This window comes from Suncus etruscus, chromosome 7 (genome assembly GCF_024139225.1).
Source record: "Suncus etruscus isolate mSunEtr1 chromosome 7, mSunEtr1.pri.cur, whole genome shotgun sequence".
Lineage (NCBI taxonomy): Eukaryota > Metazoa > Chordata > Mammalia > Eulipotyphla > Soricidae > Suncus > Suncus etruscus.
This window is the reverse complement of record NC_064854.1, coordinates 126,589,845-126,612,635: the sequence shown is the minus strand read 5'-3', so window position 1 is coordinate 126,612,635 and position 22,791 is coordinate 126,589,845. Positions and strand designations below refer to the sequence as shown.

The 22,791-nt window shown below is 45.1% G+C and overlaps 1 protein-coding gene across 1 annotated transcript; it reads right to left on the bottom strand.

The window, feature by feature from the left end:
- Nucleotides 1-194: 194 nt before the first annotated feature.
- Nucleotides 195-21,579, bottom strand: IL17RB (interleukin 17 receptor B). The gene is given in 11 exon segments (XM_049777716.1): nucleotides 195-754; nucleotides 3,814-3,900; nucleotides 5,500-5,510; nucleotides 5,727-5,830; nucleotides 7,261-7,332; nucleotides 7,629-7,774; nucleotides 10,842-10,889; nucleotides 13,263-13,389; nucleotides 13,997-14,124; nucleotides 16,663-16,803; nucleotides 21,393-21,579. Coding segments are annotated over 11 exon segments (1,611 nt in total).
- Between the last annotated feature and the right edge of the window lie 1,212 nt (nucleotides 21,580-22,791).

The window sequence follows — 22,791 nt, the reverse complement described above, 5'->3', positions numbered from 1 at the left end:
GGGGTACGGTGAGCAGGGTCATTGGGCCATGCTCAGGGCATACTACTGACTCTGAGCTGAGGAATCCCTCCTGGTGGGCTTTGAGGACCATATGGGTTGCCTGGGATCCAACAAGGTTGGCTGCATGCAAAGCAAGTACTCTACCCCCTGTACTATAGTTCGGTTTCCAAACTTCTGGCACTTCTCTTGGTTCACTACAAGAAACTGCTGTTATGGCAGGCTTGAAGCGTTTTCCCTGCTTACATGTGCTGCTTGACACGGAGAAGTTCTGTGCAGAAAGCAATGGCATCCTTCATGAGGCAGTACTTAGGGCAGACACTGAGGGCCCCATAATCTTCTTTGGTATCAACCTCTCTAAAATAGACCACCATGTACTTGTGCCAGCAAGCCTGGCTTCTCAGATCGCTGCAGAAGAGGTTAAAGGCCAAAGGAAACAGGTCTTGGGTGGATTCACTAGGCCCAACCTTGCTCTTGCGACAGCTGCCATCGCATCCTGCGTTGGCATCATTGGAAAGAAGAAAGATGACTTTATCTGAGGCCTTCTTCTGGGTGGTAAGCCACTGCACAGGACCCATCTCCGCAATTTTCCTCTTCTGCCACTTCTCAAGGATGATCTCACTTCTGCAATGGTTTTGAATGAATTCCGTGAAATAGCAAACCGTGTGATGGAAACAAATCTCAGACGGGTAGACCACAAGAATCTTCAGCGGGGGCAGCAACATGGAGGTAGAGAGAGAAGGTTTTCTGGTCTTTCCTGTGAGAGAGGCAGAAGAAATACTCAGGAATTCATTTTAATTTACACAGATGGAGGTTTGTTTGGGAAGGCACAACTGGTGGTGTTCCGTGCATGCTCCTGGCTCTGTGCTTAGGATTCACTCCAGGTGGGCCCCGAGATTATATGGGATACCAGGGATCTTAACAGGGATCATCCATGTGCAAGGCAAACACCCTACCTGCTGTATTATTGTTCCAGCCCCAACATACATGTGGTTTTAATCTTTTACACCTGTGAATCAGAACCAATTACTTGTCTATATACTGGAGATAAAAAACAACTTGAACAGTTGCGATGCCTCTTCACTGATTCCAGCTCATGGACCACAGTTGAAAAAAAAATCACCAGTCCAGGGCTGGAGAGATAGCACAGGTGTAGGGTGTTTGCCTTGCATGTGGCCAACTTGGGATGGACACGGGTTCCATCTCCGGTATCCCATATAGTTCCCTAAGTTTGCCAGGAATGACTTCTGAGCACAGAGCCAGGAGTAACACCTGAACACTGCTGGGTGTGGCCCCAAAACAAACAAACAAACAAATCACTGGATAGCACTGCCTGATGATGACCCCTTGTTAGAAAGTTTCACTGATGCCAGGGATGTTAGGTTAGCAAGGGAAAAAAAATCCCCTTTGTTCCTTTTGGATACATACTTAAGCCTTCAAGATAGTTTTTTTTTTTTTTTTTTTCCCCAAATCCCTATCGCTAAATTAGCTTAATCAAACATAAGTTTTCAAATAAGTTCACAGAAACCATTTACATTTAAGGTACTTTGTGTTAGGTGGGATTGTTGTATTGGGTCTTTTAGTGCCATTTCTTCACAAGACACTTGACCTCTGTCCTTCATGTTTTGGCGTTGTTTAGTTTTTTGTGGGGATCTTTCTTTCTTTTCTTTTCTTTTCTTTTCTTTTCTTTTCTTTTCTTTTCTTTTCTTTTTTTCTTTTTCTTTTTTCTTTTTTTTTTTTTTGCCACACCTGACAGTGCTGGGGGTAACTCTAGGTCTGTCCTGGGTTGGCCACATGCAAGGCAAATGTCCTACCACTCTGCTATCTCTCCAACTCAAAGTCACCTAATGTTAAGAAGCAAAGTAACAGAGCATCTAGCAACAAACAGCATTGTAAACCTTCTGACAATGACTTAACGACCTCCTTGTGAGATATAATAATTTTCAGAAATTTTCTTTTGCAGTATTTTTTAAAATAATCTCATTATCGCTTACCTGGAAGCAAGCAATGTGAATTACATTATTTTATACCTGTCAAGCGAATAAGCTTGGAAGTAGGTGGAAATTTGGGGACAATGGTGGGAATTTTACACTGGTGGTGAGATTGCTGTTGCAACAGGAAATGGCAGAAACAAATGTATTATAAACAACAATATAAATCATGGTGCTTAAATAAAGTAATTTTATTTATTTATTTATTTTGGTTTTTAGGCCACACCTGGCGGTGCTCAGGAGTTCCTCCTGGCTGTCTGCTCAGAGATAGCTCCTGGCAGGCATGGGGGGGGGGGGGGGACCATATGGGACACCGGGACTTGAACCAACCACCTTTGGTGCTGGATCGGCTGCTTTCAAGGCAAATACCGCTGTGCTATCTCTCCGGGCCCAATAAAGTAATTTTAAAAAATAAAAGTACTATAACACACTGGTCAAACTACTTCTGATTGAAATTCTTTTTTGGAGGGTAGTCGGGGGGGTTGGGTCACACCTGGCAGCGCTCAGGGGCTACTCCTAGCTCTACGCTCAGAAATAGCACCCGGCAGGCTCAGAGGACCATGTGAAATGCCGGAATTTGAACAATCGTCCTTCTGCATGCAAGACAAATGCCCCACCACTGTGCTATCTCTCCAGCCCCTGACTGAAATTCTTATGTTCAAATTTCAATGTGTTTTAGCTGAAGAAAGAGTAGATCAATCATGTCTTATCTATATGACAAATGATATAAAATCTGCACTTATATTTCCTTTTCTGTGTGGAGAGAAAAGCATTTGTTTTCAGCCTACTTTCCTCTAGCTCTGCATTTATATAAACACTCCAGCTTCTGTATTCAGTTCCTCAATGTCTGAGTTGGTAAATGGCCTTATGGCAAAATGATGAACTCAGGTGAAGGTTATTCTTACTCTGTAGAAGAATAGTTACCAGACGTATGGGACTGGAGAAATACTATAGCAGGTAGGGCCCTTGCCTTGCATGCAGCTTATCTGGAACCTGGTTCGATCCCTGGCATCCCTTAAGGTTCTTTAAGCCTCACTAAGAATGATCCCTAAGGTCAGAGCCGGGAGTAAGTCCTGAGCACCATTGGATGAGACCCCAAAACAAAAACAAGCAAAAAATAAACTACCAAATTATACAACACCTATCATGGGTAAAATGCAATCTATTATTAGTTTTCATTTTTGAACTCATATGATTCAGTGATAGTAAAATAAAACATGTAGCCACCAGCTTTAAAATCTGATTCCTGGGGCCCGGAGAAATAGCACAGCGGCGTTTGCCTTGCAAGCAGCCAATCCAGGACCAAAGGTGGCTGGTTCGAATCCCGGTGTCCCATATGGTCCCCCGTGCCTGCCAGGAGCTATTTCTGAGCAGACAGCCAGGAGTAACCCCTGAGCAAGGCCGGGTGTGGCCCCCCCCCCCAAAAAAAATCTGATTCCTGTTTGACCTTACCAGATAGGACCTTGTCAGTCTGAATATTTTCAGACAATTCTAAGGAATGAAGTAAATGTTCTCTCCAACTGACAGGCCAACTGTGATGCCAAAACGTTTCTAGAGGCATCACCACTTATTTATTTGTTTGTTTGTTTGTTTGTTTAGGGTTTGGGGCCACACCTGATGATTCTTAGGGATTATTCCTGGCACTGCACTCAGAAATCACTCCTGGCAGGTTCAAAGGACCAGATAGGATGCCGGGAACAAAACTTGGATCTACTGTGTGCAAGACAAATGCCCTACATTGTGCTATCACTCCAGCCAGAAGCATCTCCTTTTAAAGAATTCCCTCATTTTGAGTTTCTTGAAAGAATTGAATGGTAAGTCTTACCGTGTCTCCACTTTAGATATATTGCAAGTATCAGCACCCATATGGCCAGCAGCAGAGCCAGGAATAAGAAAGGCAGCCAATTATTCCCTAGCATAAAAAATAAATAAATAAAGTAGACTCACCCTCAGCAAACCAAAACCAAATCATCTCCTATTTGGAAACTAAGCTTTATATTCAAACCTTTATAGAAAGTTATATTCCTTTAGCATCAAGAGTTTCTGTAACAGGCCATAGATTGCCCAGTTTTTCTATAAAGTATTTCATTCTTCTATTAGAATCTCAAAGGGAAATTGGGCCCTTGAGGCTCAGAAATCACCTTGGTTTCTTTTTTTTTTTTTTTTTTTTTTTTTTTTGGTTTTTAGGTCTCACCCGGCAGTGCTCAGGAGTTACTCCTGGCTCCATGCTCAGAAGTCGCTCCTGGCGAGCACGGGGGACCATATGGGACGCCGGGATTCGAACCGATGACCTTTTGCATGAGAGGCAAACGCCTTACCTCCATGCTATCTCTCCGGCCCCTTCACCTTGGTTTCTTACTCCACTTATAGGCATTTCTACTCTGATGAATTTTCATGTTTATTTTTTGTTCCTTCAAGAATTATAATCATTTGGGGGTGTAACTACTTAATATGCAGTGTGAATAGGTAGCATTTCCAAAAGTTGTTTTTATTAATGCAACAAATATGAACAATAATGCCACGCCATCAAAGAGGATGTGGGTAAGTTGTGGGCATACAGAATCACTCAGGAATGCCTCAGACACCGTGGTCGTACAAAAATTCGTTACTGGGAGGGGGTCGGGAAACAATTTGTTGCTAGGCATCTTCAAGGTTGCTAGGTTGTCAGTTGGTTCGGCTTTTTCATTTGTTTGCTTTTGCTATGCTTATGACTTGCTCCTAAATCTGTGCCAGGGCTCACTCCTGGAGATGCCATACGATGTACCAGGAATTGAACCCAGGTTATACACATACAAAGCATGTTCCTATCTCCCAGTGTCTTGCTGAGTTTATAAAAATAAAATCCTACATGGGGCCAGAGCGCTAGTGCAGTGAGAGGGCGCTTGCCTTGCACACAACTGACCCATAACAGACCTCAGTTCGATCCCCGGCATCCCTATGGTTCCCCGAGCCAGGAGCAATTTCTGAGCACATAGCCAGGAGTAACCCCTGAGCATCACTGGGTATGACCCTCCCCCCAAAAAAAAACCTAAAAAGAAAGGCAAAAAAAAAAAAAAAAGAATCCTATAGTAGAATTTATGACTTCTATAGAAAAATCTAGAGCTCAAGCAACAGTTGGTTAGAACTTTTTCTTTTATTTGGTTTTGGGGTCACACCGGCACCGCTCAGGGGTAGAGCAGGTTTTGGGGCCCATATGCGGTGCCAGGAATCGAGTCACCATCAGTTCTGGGTTGGCTACATGCAAGGCAAATGCCCTACCGCTGTGCTATCTCTCCGGCCCCTTCATAAAGGATCTTAAATAAGTTCATAACTTTTTTTTTTTTTTTTTGGTTTTTGGGCCACACCCAGCGGTGCTCAGGGGTGACTCCTGGCTGTCTGCTCAGAAATAACTCCTGGCAGGCACGGGGGACCACATGGGACACCAGGATTCGAACCAACCACCTTTGGTCCTGGATCGGCTGCTTGCAAGGCAAACGCTGCTATGCTATCTCTCCATACCCAAGTTCATAACTTTTATTTTTACTCATTGTATAGACTCTTTAGGATAACACTGACATCTTTTTTTGATTCCGCAGTTCAACATACACATATAGGAAATCCATACACACATATACATGGACACACACACTTCCTCTACACAGGCACACACAGCATTTGCCCCATACTGAGGGAGGTGTGGACAGTGGGTTCTTCATATCTTGAACCCCTCCCTCTGGCCTAGTGAAAATGACCGAGCACTTACTGTTACCTGGAAGCAAGGAGATGCTTGTCTTTGGGCAAGCCACAACAGTTCCTCTGCGTCGGATGCAGTCATTGCCACAAGTAGGGAAATACGGAATCAACTGAGGAGAAATGGGCAGCTCAGAAAGTTTCCATCCACTTCAAAGCAACGTCTCTGCATTCTTCCTGTTTCCACCATTACACTGAAATGCTTCCTCCTTTCCACTGGTTTAGATTGTGCCATTCTTCCACCCCACCCCTCAGAGTTCACCCCTCCAAAAACAGCTTTTTCCTCGGTCACACTTTAGTAACAAAGGATCAAATCCAAACTAGTGATTCAAAAACAAACAAACAAACAAACAAACAAAATCCCCCAATCCTGGTGCTGTAAACCTAAACTTTGAACATTTTTTACATGTTTGTTCCCTTCTAGCAGGGTTAGAATATCTTTTCAAAATTAAACATAGATTTCCTCCACAAAAAAAAAAAATAACAGGGCCCGGAGAGATAGCACAGCGGTGTTTGCCTTGCAAGCAGCCGATCCAGGACCAAAGGTGGTTGGTTCGAATCCCGGTGTCCCATATGGTCCCCCGTGCCTGCCAGGAGCTATTTCTGAGCAGACAGCCAGGAGTAGCCCCTAAGCACCGCTGGGTGTGGCCCAAAAATCCAAAAAAAAAAAAAAAAATAACAGAACAGTGAAAGTTTTCTTGACATAAATGCTCTGGGATTAGGGATGTCTGGTTCTTTTGGAAAGGGATAGAGAGAATTATAATGTGTTAACACGATTCCCTCTGCCATGTCGAAGAACTGTTTCTCTGATCTGGGCAATAGAAAACAAAAGCTCTTTGTATCCTGAGCCTTGTTGTATCCCCCCTTGGACTCGCCATGGCTGCACATCATAAAATTCTTCTGTAAAAGAATCTTAAAAACTTGTGCTAATCCACCCTCCAGTTTTTTATTGAGTAAAGGGAGGCCTTAGAGGATAGGAGTTGCCCTTCCTAGTTCATACACTGAATAGGGAACCCAAACCTCCCAAGTTCAAACCCTTTACTATTTCAGTTTGCATTGAAAACTGAGGCTGAGTCCAGGAGGTGGCACAGTGATAATACAGTGGGTTGGTACAGTGGATAGTAATAGGGATTCAATCCCCAATACTTTGTATGGTCCTCACTATGAAGGATCCCTGAAAGCAGAGTGAGTCTCAGAGTCCCGAGCACAGCCAGCATATCCCACAAACCAAACAAAAACAAAAAACCTCCAACATTTGGGAAAATAAAGCAATACTGTTTCAAAATGACCCAGAGGCTCCATGACAGAAAGATAGAAGATAGATGGAGAATTAATGATTCCTAAGAAAAGGGAAAGCTTCCTGCCCTTGCTGCTGTGAAGACAGACAGAGGTTGTACATCAGTATCTGTTGAGAGAAGTGAACTAGAGGAGGAACTCATCTCTCCCAAACTCATAATCACTCATCAAAAGCCATGAGGCGTGGAACAACCAGCTCTCTAGTGCCTGCCACCTCCCTCCCCCACAATATTTCATTCAACTTTACCTGGACTTCAGCACCTTCACTTTCCCCAGTCACTGTGATCTCCATGGAAGCTCGAGTCACTTTGTTGTGGTGCTATAAATGAGGCAAAATAAAGGATGAGTCATATGAGTGAGTAGCTCAAAGAACCCCCCAACTCCCAAACAGCTGCGCACTATGTTAATCTGTGGGTGAAGAGACATGCATTTCATGACTTCATCCATGAATTGGCTTTAAATTTCCAGAGATATTTTCAGGGATGTCTTAGGGACTTCTGTCCTTTGATTCTAAACAAGCCACCACTTTAGGACAATAGATAAGCCTATTTCTTTCACAAAGTAAGGAAAGTTGGATGTTGCTAAGGGATGCTGAGAAAACAAAGGGGAAAGTACCTCAAACGTCGGCTTAGACTTTCCCAGAACCTTGCGTTTTATAATAAAAGCCATGTATCTATTTGTAAGGGCACTAGTAGTAAAATTTACTACTACCACACTCTCATTCTTCTTGCAAGCAGTTATATTCGGGTCCCACAGGCTTCCTGCAAGTTGAAACAGAATCGCACAAGTCAAGTTATAAATGCTTTGTTTTCAAAGTTCCAGAAGGGCTTAACAACCAAATGGAAATCCGTAGGCACAGAAGTCAAGAGATACGAAATCTACTAGAATATACTTTCTATTTATTATTGCTCCCAGAAGTCTTGAAGTACTTGATACTCAAGAAAGATTTGGAACACAGAATAGTTTCACTCATTTGTGGGATTTAAGAAAAAAATAAAAGACAGTATTGTAATAATACCCATAGACAATAGAGATGAAGGTTGGAAGGACCAGCCCACAATATGAAGCTAACCACAAAAACTGGTGAGAGCATTTAGAGAAATAACTACACTAACAACTATCATGACAATGGTAGTGAGTGAGATGGGGCATTGGTGATAGGAAGGTTGCACTGGCGAAGGGGGGTGTTCTTTTCGTGACTGAAACCCAACTACAAACATGGTTGTAATTATGATGCCTGAATATATTATTTAAAAAAAGAAAGATTTGGAGAGGGCTGGAGCAATATTACAGCAGGTAGGGTGTTTGCCTTGCATGTGAATGACCTATACAATAAACTTGAGACTCTCAAGAATAATTCTTGATTGTAGTGTCATGAGTAAGCTCTAAGCACTATTGGGTATGCCCCCCAAAAGAAAGAAAGTTTTGGAGGACTGAAGAGGTAGTACAGTGGGTAGGATACTTGCTTTGCACATGGCCCACCAAGTTTTATCCCCAGCACCCTATATGGTTCCCACAAGCAAGGAATAATTACTGAATGAAGTATTGAATGCAGAGTCAAGACAAAGTAATGAGGTCATCTGGGTGTGACCCCCAAACAAAACAAAATTGAAAAATAAAGCAGAATGTTTAGGAGGTCCTAATTACTGAAGGTGTGAGAGGCACAGGCTTCCCTCTACTATTCACTTCTAAACTCAACACCCATTTGAGTTAAGGGTTGGGATTATTTTCTCCTTCCCAAGTTGGGAAGAAGGAGGGGGCCACAGGTCATACTTATATCTAAGATTATAAAGCATGCAAATTAAGGATTGGGACTACAACTACCAGAATATTCTAGGCCTCAGCATCACAAGACTATCCTACAGACTTTACCAGATGTGCAGAAAGAAGGAATACAGTTGAGAACAGCAGTTCTCAAAGTTGACTGCACACTGGAGTCAACTGAACAAATTTAAAACACTGAGGCCTAGCTCCCTTTCAGAGATGAGCCAGATGTCATGATCATGGTTCTTATGGTCTTCCCTCAACCTTATTACTAAGAATATTAAAAGTATATTAAAAATTTGGTTTAATTTTTATGTGGGGGTCACACTTGAAAGTGTTCAGGGCTTTCTCCAGGCTCTCTGCTCAGGGATCGCTCCTGTTGGGGCTCAGAGAACTATGTGGAGTGTTGGGGGTTGAATTTGTGATTAGCCAAATGCCAGGCAAGCACCCTACCTACTGTACTGACTGTATTGATCCATATTGATCTAGCCCCCATTAGAAATTTTAAAGCTTCCTGAATGATACAAATAAGAAGGAAAGTTTGGGAACTTGTGGTTTGCAGCAGTCATTTTTCAATCCTTTTAAAAGCCTGAGGACCAGCAATTGAAAACCTTAAAGGAGTATTAGGTTAGACCTTATTTTACCCAAAATGAAGATCATCCATGGTTCCTTTTTATCTGTTGGTTTGCAACTTGGTTTTACTCCCAAATAGAGATTGCCTTACACATAAACCTGGGTGGGACTGGCTCAGATAGCCTGAGCTATATGTCCTTACTCTATCCTTACTTTCCCACCCACAGGTGCTCTCTGTACTCAATAAAAATGACAGTTCTGGCAGACATCTTGCTCTCGATATGAGGTAGAAGGCTGCCAGACTACACATGTTGCACCCTCAGCCTGGTCTGGATTATTTCATGCACGGCCCTGCTTTAGACCTGTTCACCTAGGGTTGGAGATACAGCACATGAGATAATTTTACAGAGGAGACCCACACCATCTGCCCTGTGGGAGGAAGTCAGCGTTCTGCTCATAGGACTTTGAAATCAGCAGGAGATTAATTTTTTGCAGCCCCCCAGCCAGAAGATTAATTTTTTCAGGTACATGATCTATAACAGCACACCTGACATTGCCAGACTTGGGTCCCAGCACACTCTTTTCTTCAAGAGTTTGAGCTAGGACTGGCTCAAGGTCCTCGAGACCGTCTCACAACTGTGATGGTCTCCATGCAGCAGCAAAAGCCTAAGTACGGAGCTCCTAGTAGCCTTCTTAGCCACAAGAAACTGTGCTTGATGGGGCCTATAACACACATGGAGATGCCTTGTAGGAAGGAGAGTATAGAAGATGGGGAAATGACTCTTCAAGTATCATTTGCCTCATTAGCATCCTATGAGTACGTTGCTTCAAATCTCTATAAATCTTTGCAAAAACCCTTCATAAAAGGACACACAGCCGCAGAGATGGCAGAGCTGTAGGGCATTTGCCTTGCACATGGCCAACCCAGGATGGACCCAGGTTTGATCCCTGGCATCTGATATGGTCCTCTGAGCCCAGAGTCAGGAGGAACCCCTGATTGCCACTGGGTATGGCCCGAAAAACCAAAGATAAAAAGGACACTTGGTACTGACTCTCCTGAAAGGACTCATTTCAGAATTGCAAAGGTAGAAATGAGTTCTGAGAGTCTGGCCTAGAGGCTGGAGAGATAGTACAGTGTGTAGAGAGCTTTTCATGAATATGGCTGACTCAGATTTGATTCCAGGCATCCCATATTTTCCCTGACACAGCCAGGAATGATCACTGAGCTTGGAGGAAGGCTTACTCTGAGTGTTTTCTGGTACTATTGTTCCACCATCCAGACCTGCTAAGAGTCTGCCCTTCCCTGGACCAAATCTGCCTGACTCAGTGAGAATAATGCTGGCACAGGCCAGTCTCCACTTTTTGGAAGCAGAACTCTACCACACTCATCTTCATTTTCTCCATCTGTAAGAAGGTGAACTGAGCTGCAATGGCTCCAATGATGAGCTTCTTATAATAAAAAAAAAATGCAAGTCCTGCATTTTAACTTACCATCCTTGATGCACTTTTTCTGATATTTCATCCTGTGGTCCAGGCAGCCTGGAAATTTGAATGAGAGTTTCTATATTTTAGAATAAGGTACCCCAGTCCATCCCCTTGGTAACTATATACACAGGTTTCTATATACCATGTTTGTACTCAATCACCAGAACATTCCAGAAAAAAGGAAAGATAGCAGACTTAAACGGGGTACTAAGATTTTTACAGCTGAACAGAAAATGACCCTCCATGGATCAATAACTAGAGTCTAATTTAAATACAGCCTCTATCCAAACAGTATCAGAGGTCCTGAGAAAGACCTTGGGCATCCTTTGAAAATGAGGTTTGCAGACTGGCTGGAGAGATAGCACAGCAGGTAAGGTGCTTGCCTTGAATGAGATGGAATAGATTGTATTCCCTGGCATCCCATATGGTCATCCAAGCACAGCCAGGAGTGATTTCTGAATGCAGAGCCAGGAATAACCCATGAGCATCGCTGCTGGGTTTGACCCCCAAGCCAAATAAAATAAAATAAAATAAAATAAAATAAAATGAGGTTTGGTTGGGGCAGGAGAGGTAGTGCAGGCAGCATGGCACTTATCTTACACTGGCTAACATTGGTTTGAACACCTGAGTGCCACCAGGGGTCATACCTGAGTACAGAACTAAGAAAGTCCTATAGCATCGAACCCCAAAGTAATTAAAAGCAAGGTTTGGTAATAGCTCTAAACACTGTCCCTTCCAGGAGGTGGCACTGAGCAACCTCAGGATGAGATAATGACTTATTTCCAGAAACTAGAGTTACAAGAAGGGAAGATACTAGATTTACACGAGAAAGCTATGCTTCAATGCACCCACAAGTGATACGAACATGTTATCCATCTATAAGAAGTGAGAACAAGGGTGTGACTTTTAAACTTTTACCCAATCCCATATTCCCATAGTCTATCGAGACAAACATTGGACATTTTGCATCCTGGCTGGTGTCCATGAATGTCAAGAACAAGATAAACAAGGAAAGAGGAAGAAACTACCACAGTCCAGAAGAGATTAACTAAGAAGTCACAAGGGTCTTAAATGCAACTAGCATAGAAGGAGGAAATTAGTGGAAAAGTGGATGAATTCCAAATAAAGTCTGAGGTTCAGTTTAATGTTGGCTTCCTAGTTTTAGCAATGGTAGGATGGTTGTGTTCTATGTTAAGGATGGCGTAGCTGAAATAAGGAACCACTTTGTATTATCTCTGCAACTTTTGTGTAAATCTAAAATTGGGGAAAATATCTTTAATGAGGAGATGGGACTCAATGAGAAAGTTGTAAACCCCTGTAGAGAAAGCAATATGGCACCAACACACCATTGACTTCCATGTCAAAGGCCAGAAATGAACTGAGTGGTCTCATTTGGCTTTTGCACTGTCTTAGGCAGATGACTGGAGGAGATATAGAAGAGGGAATCTCATCAAGGGTTGAGGGGGAAGATGCTGTTTTGGTCACCCAGGATCTCACACACCTTCACTGCAGGGCCCTGTGTGACATTTGCTTGTGATTCTAGATTGACTCCTACCAGAGGCAAAAGAATCAGCTTTATCCTCTATATCATCCTTTCTTTCGTGGAGCACTCAGAGCCTTCTGGAATCTATAGTTCCTTATACTAAGCCTCATGCTGTCCAACAACAAACCAGATAGAAAGCCCAGATGAAAATAAAAAGCATTAGCTAACTTGTATTGATCAAGGAATCTGAGGGGCCGGAACTATGGGGCCTAGCACACGACCTTGCACATGGCCAACCTGGTTTTGATCTCAGCATCCCAGATGATCCCCTGAGCACTGCCAGGAGTAATTCCTGAGTGCAAAGCCAGGAGTAACTCCAGATGTGCTCCCCTGAAAAATAATATAAAGGGAGTTTGAGCCTCTGTCTGGTTTTTTGGGGGTTTTTTTTTGGTGTTTTGTTTTGTTTTGTTTTGTTTTGTTTTACTATATAACTCAATACAAGTTACTTAAGTTCTTCATTTCTCTGGTAAATGTGGTGATACCAAAACACATTCTGGGGTAAGTTTCAGGACTGGACTCTTAAGATAATGCTCAGTTTTTGCCTGATACACAGAAAGAGGCTTTTGCCTATATTTTACCCAGTTTTATCTTTTCTGTGAGCTGCAGTAATGACTCGGCAAGGGAATGAAGCGACAGTACAGGAATCAAGGCACTTGTCTTGCACACAGCTGGCTCTCCATTATCCTAAGTCTTCCCAGAAATTTTCCCTGAACAGACAGGTATAAGCCCAGAGACTGCTAGATATGAATCAATCTTCCCCTTCCAAAAGACTTAGCAACTCCAAAAACCTTGCCCTAGATCCCTTAGATCTCTGTATCAGAACATATAACCCCAAGGAAACATCGAAGTGAGGCAGAGAACAACAGAAGCATGAGGATGCTTACCTGGAGAGGTGAAGTTCACCGACGTGGAAAGGTCATATCCATTTAGAGTATCGCTGGGAATATTATTGGCCCCAATGAAATAATTTGTGCTTGGGTCAACAGGAAAGCCAATGTAGGAAAACATCCACTGAAACGCAATGCAGGGGTCTCTGAATTTTGGAAATGCTTCAAACAAATATGTCTTGTGTGGCTTTTTTCTTTTCTTTTTTGGTTTTTGGGCTGTACCCCGTGGCACTCAGGAATCACTCCTGGCAGGCTCAGGGAACCGTACGGTATGCCGGGGAGGGGACCCAGAGTGGCCATGTGTAAGGCAAACCCCCTCCCCGCTGTGCTATTATTGCTCCAGCCCCCATGCGGTCCTTTTCATTTATAATTTGATTTTTCCTTAGAGCAACTTAGGTCACTAGTCAATGTCTACTCAGGGAATAGATCCCAGGCAATTGGCCATTAACCCACATACTCAGAGCCTTGAATCTAGGATATCATTTCAGACTGTTCTCCTCCCTTTGAAGAAGAAAAAACAGGGGGCCTAGAGATGAAAACTTGCCAAAGGCACATAGAAGAGAAGGGGTCATTGGCAGGCTTGGGGGATCCTATGGGATGCCAGGAATCGAACCCAGGTTCGTTACAGGTTGGCTGCATGCAAGGCAAAAGACCTACCTCTGTGCTATCTCTCCACCCTCAAAGCCCCCCAATTTTGACAGGAATTCTCTAAGCCCCTAAAAAGCACTTACTTTGCCACCAGAGGGTTTAGTCTGAGTCTGGAAGACCTCTGTGTAGTTGCACCTCACACAGCTGTAGGACCGAACTCTGTCAAGGCCTGTTACACAGATCTTGGTGGCTTTCAGTGACAGGATGCTGGCTGCCAAGAAGGCAAGAGGGCAGTTGTTTATTTAGCACATATTCTCTGACCGACTTTCTGTTGACACCTTTCATAATTCATCACTGTTCACCTTGACAACAGCTTTAAAGGGCAGGTATTGTGGTCCTCAGTTTCCAGATATGATGAGTGAGGCTTAGGGAGTCTCCGGGAGTTTTGCCTAAGCTTACAGAGCTCATCAGAGGAAGGTGATGGGTTCAAATCTCTCAGAGGTGAGCCCAATTTTCACCTACAAAGGCTTCGTGCTAAGAGGACAAGGCAGGGAACCGAAGAGGTCTGTTGGGGACTGTTTGGAATAATTAAAAAGCCCTCTCACTAATCAAAATGGAGTCTCTGAAAGTCTTAGCCAAAGTGCTTACAAGCTGCGTGTGGCCTTTTTGCCCTTGGACCCAAAGAAATAGAAATAGCCTAGAGCTAGGGAGTCACTAGGCTCCAAGATGTCCTTGTAAAGACAGGGGTCAAAAGGCCCAAGCTGAGATTAGATTTTGTATTTTGTTGCTCAAAGATAATGTGAATCTCTTGACTGATGATAATCTTATTAACCTTGGAAAATCAAGATGTTCCCGTGGAAAGTTACAGCCACTCCTACTGCGCCTCACCCCTACTCTCTTTATTTTGCATTGTCTATAAAAGGTCTATTTTTTCCTTTATTAAATGGACTCCTGATCGGAACCCTTCATCTTGAGTCTCTTTTTTTTCCCAGTCCCTCTTCTATTTCAGGCCGGATTCCTCTTCGAGAACTGCGAATTACTGACGTGGTCCCCAGCTTTACCCGCTGGTCGGGGTCCCTGGTGGACCACAGAGATCCTTGAAGGATCTGCAGAAATCCTTTTCCCCACTTCCCCTTGACCATAGCTCTTCTGACTGCCCCTTTATCTGTGCGAACTCCTCTCCCAGAAATGCCCTTTCCTGCCATTCCCACTGCGTTAGCTCAGGTACTACAACCCATAAGCACCATCAACAAATGCAACTGCACTCTTAGTGCTAGTTTTACTACATCTTCTAATTCAGAGCTTCTAAAACTTTCCCCACCTGTGGGCCGGAGAGAAAGCACAGTGGTAGGCATTTGCCTTGTATGCGGCTGACTTGGGAGAAACCTGGTTCGATTCCCAGTATCCCATATGGCCCTCCAGCCTGCCAGGGGCAATTTCTGAGTGCAGGAGTAACCCCTGAGCACTGCTAGTGTGGCCCCCAAACCAATCAATCAATCAATCAATCAATAAACAAAGTTTAAAAATAAGCCTTCCCCACCTGTCACTTCTTTTGGTTCAAGAAGTGTAATATTGCAAGCACTTTATTCGCACATTTTAATTAGTATGAATTGCTCTTCATTGAATGTCCGGAAGTCTTTTATAATTGCCAACCGTTCCACTACCCGACATTAAGTGATGCAACCCCTCTGTGGGGTCATGACCCTCAGTTTCAGAAACTGAAACTGAAACTGTTATTTTTCGTAACATAAGCACAATTTTTCCCAATTGTCACTGGGAGCTGAAGTCTGAGTGCAGGGGAGGAGAGCATCTAAAAACTATGTGCATCTTATGGTCAGGTGCGTCTTATAGAGCAAAAAACACAGTGATTTCTGATTAGTGATCTGATGGGAACCTGGCCCTGCTCTTCCCTGCTCTACCCCACTCAGAGGACGTGGTACCTGCTGGGCCAGGGTCTTTATCCTCTCTTCTTTCCCCTTCTCCCCAACCCTGCCTGTACAGCCAACTCATCTCTCTGCTTGATACACCGATTCCACACTAGATGAAATAAAACCAAGTTTAGCAATACATAGGCATTAGGACCCAAGAATTGGATTGCTAAAGAATTTATAAGGTGCCTCGGGGGGAAGTGCATTGACCTTTTGGATAATTTTGCAAAGTGGGAAAGTAATCTACTTGAGTGAATCATCTCTTACCTTTTCCTTCCACAAAAGCCAACAACCACAGCACAGTAATCAGATAAAACATGCCACTGGCTGAATTTCCACTCTTGTGGAAAGTATCCAAGTAGAGAAAATACAGCCCTCCATTTAACTTTTTTAGGTCATTCCCTCTCAGGAATCACCACTATCTTGAATTCTAAGAGCTTAGATTAGTTCAGTATGTTTTGTGTGTTTTTCTTTTTGGTTAGGAGACTCATATGGTTTGTATAACTGTGGATATAAATGTTTGAATGTGATTTTATGTTTAGAAAGCTCATTCTAATAGAAGCATGTATATAAACATGAACAATGCATACAAAAATGAACCAACTTAGTATAAGCATAGGAATTTCACAAACTTATAAATTGTGGGTGGTCACGGCTACTTCCTTTTATTTTGATTCTACTTTGTGGTTTTAATTATGTATGTCAAGTACCAGATATATCCTATATTTTGGCAATTATAAATTATGGTACTATAAGCATTCTAATATGTGGCTTTTGGTGCTCGCTTGTGTATTTTATGGGAATTATGTCTTGGAGTTGAATTAATAGCTCATAAAATCTATTACTTTTGGCTCGAGTAAGCAAACTTGAAGCAAACTTACCATCAGCTCGAAGGGTCCAGCTTACATTCATTAAAAAGACATGGTCCTCCATTGTAAAATTGTCTTCAACAAGCTCTACCTGGAGGCTCTTCAAATCTCCTGGAATCAAGGTGGGTGGGGCCAGCCACTCTGGAGAGGGTCCTAAGAAAAATCCAGGCTGCTCATCACACTTCCTTCACTATTCCCAAATGATGCCACTGGTTCTAAGTGACAATCCTGATCCACTGACACCCCCCCCCAAAAAAAAGCCAATTTCTTTTTTCTGCTAAGGTAGGAAGGCACCTTTTAGTGTGGCTGCTGATAGCTTGATCTCTGGCATCCACTTATGTAGTGCCTGGATTCACTTCAAGGTTTGTTAGGGTCATTCCAAGCTTCTCATGTCTTAGCCTGCACTCAGCCTTCTGGCTCCCACAGCATCCTCTCCCCACTCCCTAGTCTTTTGTTCCCTCTTTTCTCCAGTTTACCCACCCCATCCACATTCTCTAGGCCTGTCCATTCTTCCCATGTGGCCATCTCACACGCGCCTCTCAGGTGTTGGTTTCCTGCTTTGAACAGTAAAATATATTCTCCAAAGCGCCCGATCTTCCTTCCAGGAACAGGAGGCTTTGCATTCTACACTCCTGCCTGGATTGGCTGCCACCGAGATCAGGAGACCAACTCATTAAGACTAGCTAGCACTCTGCACCTAATCCTTGGAGGTCCACAGGTTGGATTCAGGCGCCCTCAAAGCCTAACTGCTTACGGTGTGAAATTCCATGCACCTACCGACTTCAGAAAAACACAGGGTCATCTGCAAGAGAGAGAAAACAAGTGCAGGATTGAGAGCTAGCAAACTGCCAGCCTTTGTCAGATTAGACAGATTGGACAAAGTGTCATCTCTAGCTTTTCCCTTACATGCACATAATGAACATTCAAAAGGAAAGAGAATGAGATGACGCAACTGTTTCTACCTCACAGTCTGGAATAGAGTAATTGGGCCCAGTCTAGACCACAATTTACTACAGAGTTGCCTCCAGTACATACTTAAATTCCGGAAGGGGATCTCCACTTTCTCTAGGAACTCAACCTTCTTTATACAAGTAGAGAATGATTGAACTCCCAAGGCCCCTTTATTCTCTGTGTAACTGTTGACTCCCAAGATAACCTAGACCAGGGTTTCTCAACTGAGAGAACAGGAAGGAAACAAGGAACAGGAAAGAAACATACTAAAAAACAAACAAACAAACATAGAGAAACACTGGCTTGAACAACTTTTATTGACTTTCTCAGGTGAAGGATCGATTGTGTTCAGAAGAACAGAAAAAAGGTATCACTGTGACCCATGGAATCTTCTCCAGAATCTCAGAAACAATGCCTTTTAACTTAGATACACCTATAAATAGGTAGAGGTCCATAGACAGCCTGTTAAATTTTTTTTGCTCCTTATACAGGCCAGGAAGACAGCTCCAAGTGATGTAGCAGATATTTTGCATGAAGGTGCCCTGAGTTTGGCCTCTGGCATCTCATGATGACCCCCCCCCCCCACCAAGCACCCTAGAGAACAAGCATCTAGCTTGAAGTAACCCCCAAGCACCACTACAGGATATACAATCCCTCTAGATAATAATGGTAATAAAAATAAAATACTCCTGGGCTGGTGTGATAGCACAGCGATAGGACATTTGCCTTACATGCAGCTGACCCAGGACGAACCTGGGTTCAATCCTTGGCATCCCATATGGTCCCCCAAGCCAGGAGCAATTTCTGAGTACATAGCCAGGAGTAACCAACCCCTTAGTAACAATGGGTGTGGCCCCAAAACAAACAAACAAAAATACTCTTGGGGCCACAGAGATAGTAGAGTTGGTAGGATGCTAGCTTTACATGCAGTTGACTGTGGTTTGATTCTTAGCACCACATATGGTTCAGAGCACTTTCTGAGCACTTCTGAGTACACTCCCTAAGCACTTTCAAGTGTGGTCCTTTCCAAAAAACAAGCCTCCCTTGGGGATTAGAGCAATAGCACAGCAGTAGGGCGTTTGCCTTGCACTTGGCCAACCTGTGACAGACCCGAGCAGGGTTTAATCCCTGGCATCCCATATAGTCCCCTGAGTCTGCCAGGAGCAATTTCTGAGTGCAGAGCCAGGAGCAACTCCTGAGTGCCGCTGGGTGTGGCCCAAACAACAACAACAACAACAACAACACCTCCCAAACTACTGAAATCAAAGAATTCTTCTGATTGTGATTTTAATTTTAACTTTTTTGGGGGGCGCTAGTCCTCAGGGACCATATGCAATGCCAGAGTTAAACTAACATTGGTGTCTGTAAGGCAAGCATCTTAACCCTTGTACTATCTCTCTGGCCTCTTGTTTTCTTTCCTTCACAAATTTTCTTCTTTTCTTTTTTACACCCCGGAGTATTCAGATGCTATTCCTGGATCTTTGCTCAGAATTGACTCCTGGCAGAATTCCATGAGCCATATGCCCAATATGGTACATGCCAGGAATTAAAACCTAGGTTGGCCACATGTAAACCTCTTGTTATTGATGCTCCTGTTATCTTTTGGGGAGAGGTACCCAGGGCTTACTCCTGGATTTTTGCTCAGGAATCACTCCTGAGGAGCTCCGGGAACCATATAGGGTGCCGAAGATCGAACTGGGGTCGGCCATATACAAGGCAAGCACCCTGCCCACTGTACTATCACTCTGGCCCCCATCATGGTATCTTTTTAGAAGAGCTTGTAGGGACAAAAATCACTTATGTCCAAGAAAGGCCAGTACTATATCCTTCATACAGAAATAAAAGTATTTTGGTTTAAAGCACAGGTGCTTTAAAAACAAACAACAAGCAAACAAACATATAAATAAAACAGAACAGAAAAACCCACAATGTTTTCAGGAGGACAAAAACCCAGTGACTCTGGATCCTTCTCAGCCTCCGCATTTCCAAACAGCTTCTTCAACAAAAAGGAAGACTTTCTGTGGGTTGAGTTATCTGGGTCTGAGTGAAATGATCTGCCATTCATCTTTTGTCTTGAAAGCTGAGCTAGCAGGGAGATCATCAGATTATTTTTTTTAAAGCAATATGCCCACACAAGCATCAGGAAGAGACATAGCTACCGCCCTATAAATCACATAGCCCAAACTGTTGGCCTTCTAGAAAGAACTCCCAAAAAAGAGTTTCCTGTCTTCAAAGAAGCCTCAGGGAGCTCTGGAGTTGAGACAGAGGGCCAGGAAAGTCATCCATGAATGATCTTTCCACAAGCATCACTTGGAGCCACCATGCCATCCAAATATAAGCTCTGCTGAGGGCATCGATTTAGCTTCAAAGCCCAGTTGACTTTTCTATAGAGGTCTGGGGCCATACAAAGCAGTGCTTCCTAGCTCAAGGAAGTATTCGAACCCTGTGTTGCCAAGGATCAAATCAGAGCTCCTGCTTGCAAAGCTGCAGTTTAGTGCAGCCATTGAACTATCTCCCTGGCTTTCCTAGTTAAATTTTTATCCCTTTATTTTGTGCAAGGCAAATGTCCTGCCTGCTATTGCTTCAATATACTATTGCTTCAGTCCCTTAAATTCTTCTACTTCTTTTTGTCCTTGTTGTTTGGGGGCCACACCTGGCGGTGCTCAGGGGTTACTCCTGCTCTACACTCAAAAATTGCATATGGCGGAACCATATGCCACTCCGGGGATAGAACCCAGGTCCACCCTGGGTCAGCCGCATGCAAGAAAATTCCCTAACGCTGTGCTATTGCTCCAACCCAGCTTAAATTCTTCTTAAAAATGATGGCTCTTTTTTTTTTTTTTAATGAAATCATGCAACTTGCTGCAACCTGGTTGGAACTGGACAATAACATGTTGAGTGAAGAATGACAAACACAGTTTGATCTCACTTCTCTGTCGTCTATAGACTACCTGGATGAGGAAATGTAATGTAAGAAAAGAAGGAATACTAGATCCCCTTTGGCCCCAGAGCTTACATTGGTCAGAAGAGGAAAGAAATCAGTGCTAGAAGAAAAAAGATGAGAAAGGGGTGGAAGGGTGCTTTCATTATATTGGTGATGTGGGAGAATGATGTTAGCTATAAACCCAAAACACTGACACAACAACACCGAAAAACAAAATCTAAGCTGCGACCACTAAACTTTGTGATGTGATGCTATTGGCAGGCAAGGAATGGAAGATGGTGCAAAATGGGAGAACTGGTGATGGGAGTTGACACTGGTGGTTGGGGATTGTTGTTGAATATTATATGCCAAAAATACAACTATCAGCTATTTTTGTCAATCACAGTTCTTTAACTCAATAAAGCAATTTTAAAGACAAACAAACAAAAACCAAACAAATAAAGGCCAGTTTGGGGTTGAGCAGAACATTCCCTCCCTTCAAGGTGCTTCGGGAGAAAAGAAAACTGTAGGAAGGTCAGGAGCCCACCCGCTCTGGGGACAGGGCGCAAATGAACGAGGCACAAAAGGGTAGTGATTCCTGCGGGAGCATGTTCTTGCCCCCCATCCCCAAAAAAAAGATGGGCAGGCTTCCAGAGCCTCTATTCTGAGCCTGACTCTTTGCTTACAAGACCCCAAGAGAGAAAAGTTCTCTGAGTCGTTTGATAGATAAGGGGTTCAGAGATCCAGATGCCCAGGTGGCAACTGGGCGCAGACTACCTATCTGATGGATTCCCCAGCCCCCGACTCAGGTAGCTGGATGCCCCCCAGAACCTAGAGTTGCCCTAGAAGACAGTTGAGCCCTCCAGACGGCTTTCCAAGAACACATCTTTGGAGAAGCAAGCCTGGAAGCAAGAGCTGGCGGTGGAGGTGATGGGGAGGTGAAGAGGGTCCAAGGGGACCCCGTGGTGGGCAAGAGGCGCGGGCGGGGGGCTTACCGGCTCCGGGTGCGAGGTGCCCCAGCACAGCGCGAACAGGCTCAGCAGCACCAGCGACATAGTGGGATTCCCACCCGCCACGACACTGGCCAGGAGCCAGCCAGGAGCCGCGCTCTTATCTAGGCCCCCCCATGGGCCACTCCACGGGGCTCCGCCTCTCGCGGCTGCACCCTGGCCCGTCGCCAGGGCAGGGAAGGGGCAGGTCCCTAGCACCCTTTTCCAGGATGTGGGGCGCAGAAGCACCCTAGAAGTGGACCGAGGAGCCTCCTGGAGCCCCTCTGGGTCTTTTGCGCGCGCGCCGGGACCCCCGCTTCCAGATGGGCGCAGAGACCCAGGTGCGCGCAGGGTACCGGGGAGCATAAGGGGTGTGCCGGGGCGCGTAACGGGGACCAGGGCGCACGAGGGGATCCGGGGAGCAGGAGTGGGGGACTGGGGCGCATAAGGGGTCCGGGGAGCTCGAGGGGGTCCGAGGCAAATGAGGGATCAGGTGCGCGCGAGGGGTTCCGGGGCGCATTAGGGGGACCCGGGCGCATGAGGGAGTTCGGGGCGAACGAGGGGAATCTGGGTCCAAAAGAGGGGTCCGGATTACAGGAAGGGGACCGGGACGCATAAAGGGGTCCGGGGAACAAGAGCGGGGTGCGGGGCGCAGGAGGGGGATCAAGGCTCAACAGGGGGGGTCCGGGGAACAAGAAGGGGACAGGGGCGTATAAAGGGGTTCGGGCCACAAGAGGGGTGTCCGGGACGCATAAGGGGGCCCAGGGCCCAGAGGAGGGTCGGGGGAGTAAGAGGGGGTCTGGGGTGAGCGAGGGGTTCCGGGGCTCACGAGGAGAGTCCAGGGCGTGCGAGAGGGATTGGGGTGCAAGCGGGGGGTCCGGGGAACAAGAGAGGGGACCGGGGCGCACGAGGGGCTTTCCGGGGCACATAAGGGGGTCCGGGGCGCATCAGGGAGTTTGGGGCGCACGAGGAGAGTCCAGGGCGTGCGAGAGGGCTTGGGGTGCAAGAGGGGGGTCCGGGGGACAAGAGGGGGGACCGGGGCGCACGAGGGGTTGGGGGGAACAAGAGGGGTTCCGGGACGCATAAGGGGGCGCAGGGCCCAGAGGAGGATCCGGGGGGAACGAGGGGTTCCGGGGAACCAGAGGGGACCGGGGCGCTCGAGGGGGTGTCCAGGACGCATTGGGGAGTCCGGGGGAAACGAGGGGTCCCGGGGCGCACGAGGAGGGTCCGGGCGCGCCAGAGGGAATCGGGGAACGAGAGGGGGGGGACCAGGGCGCA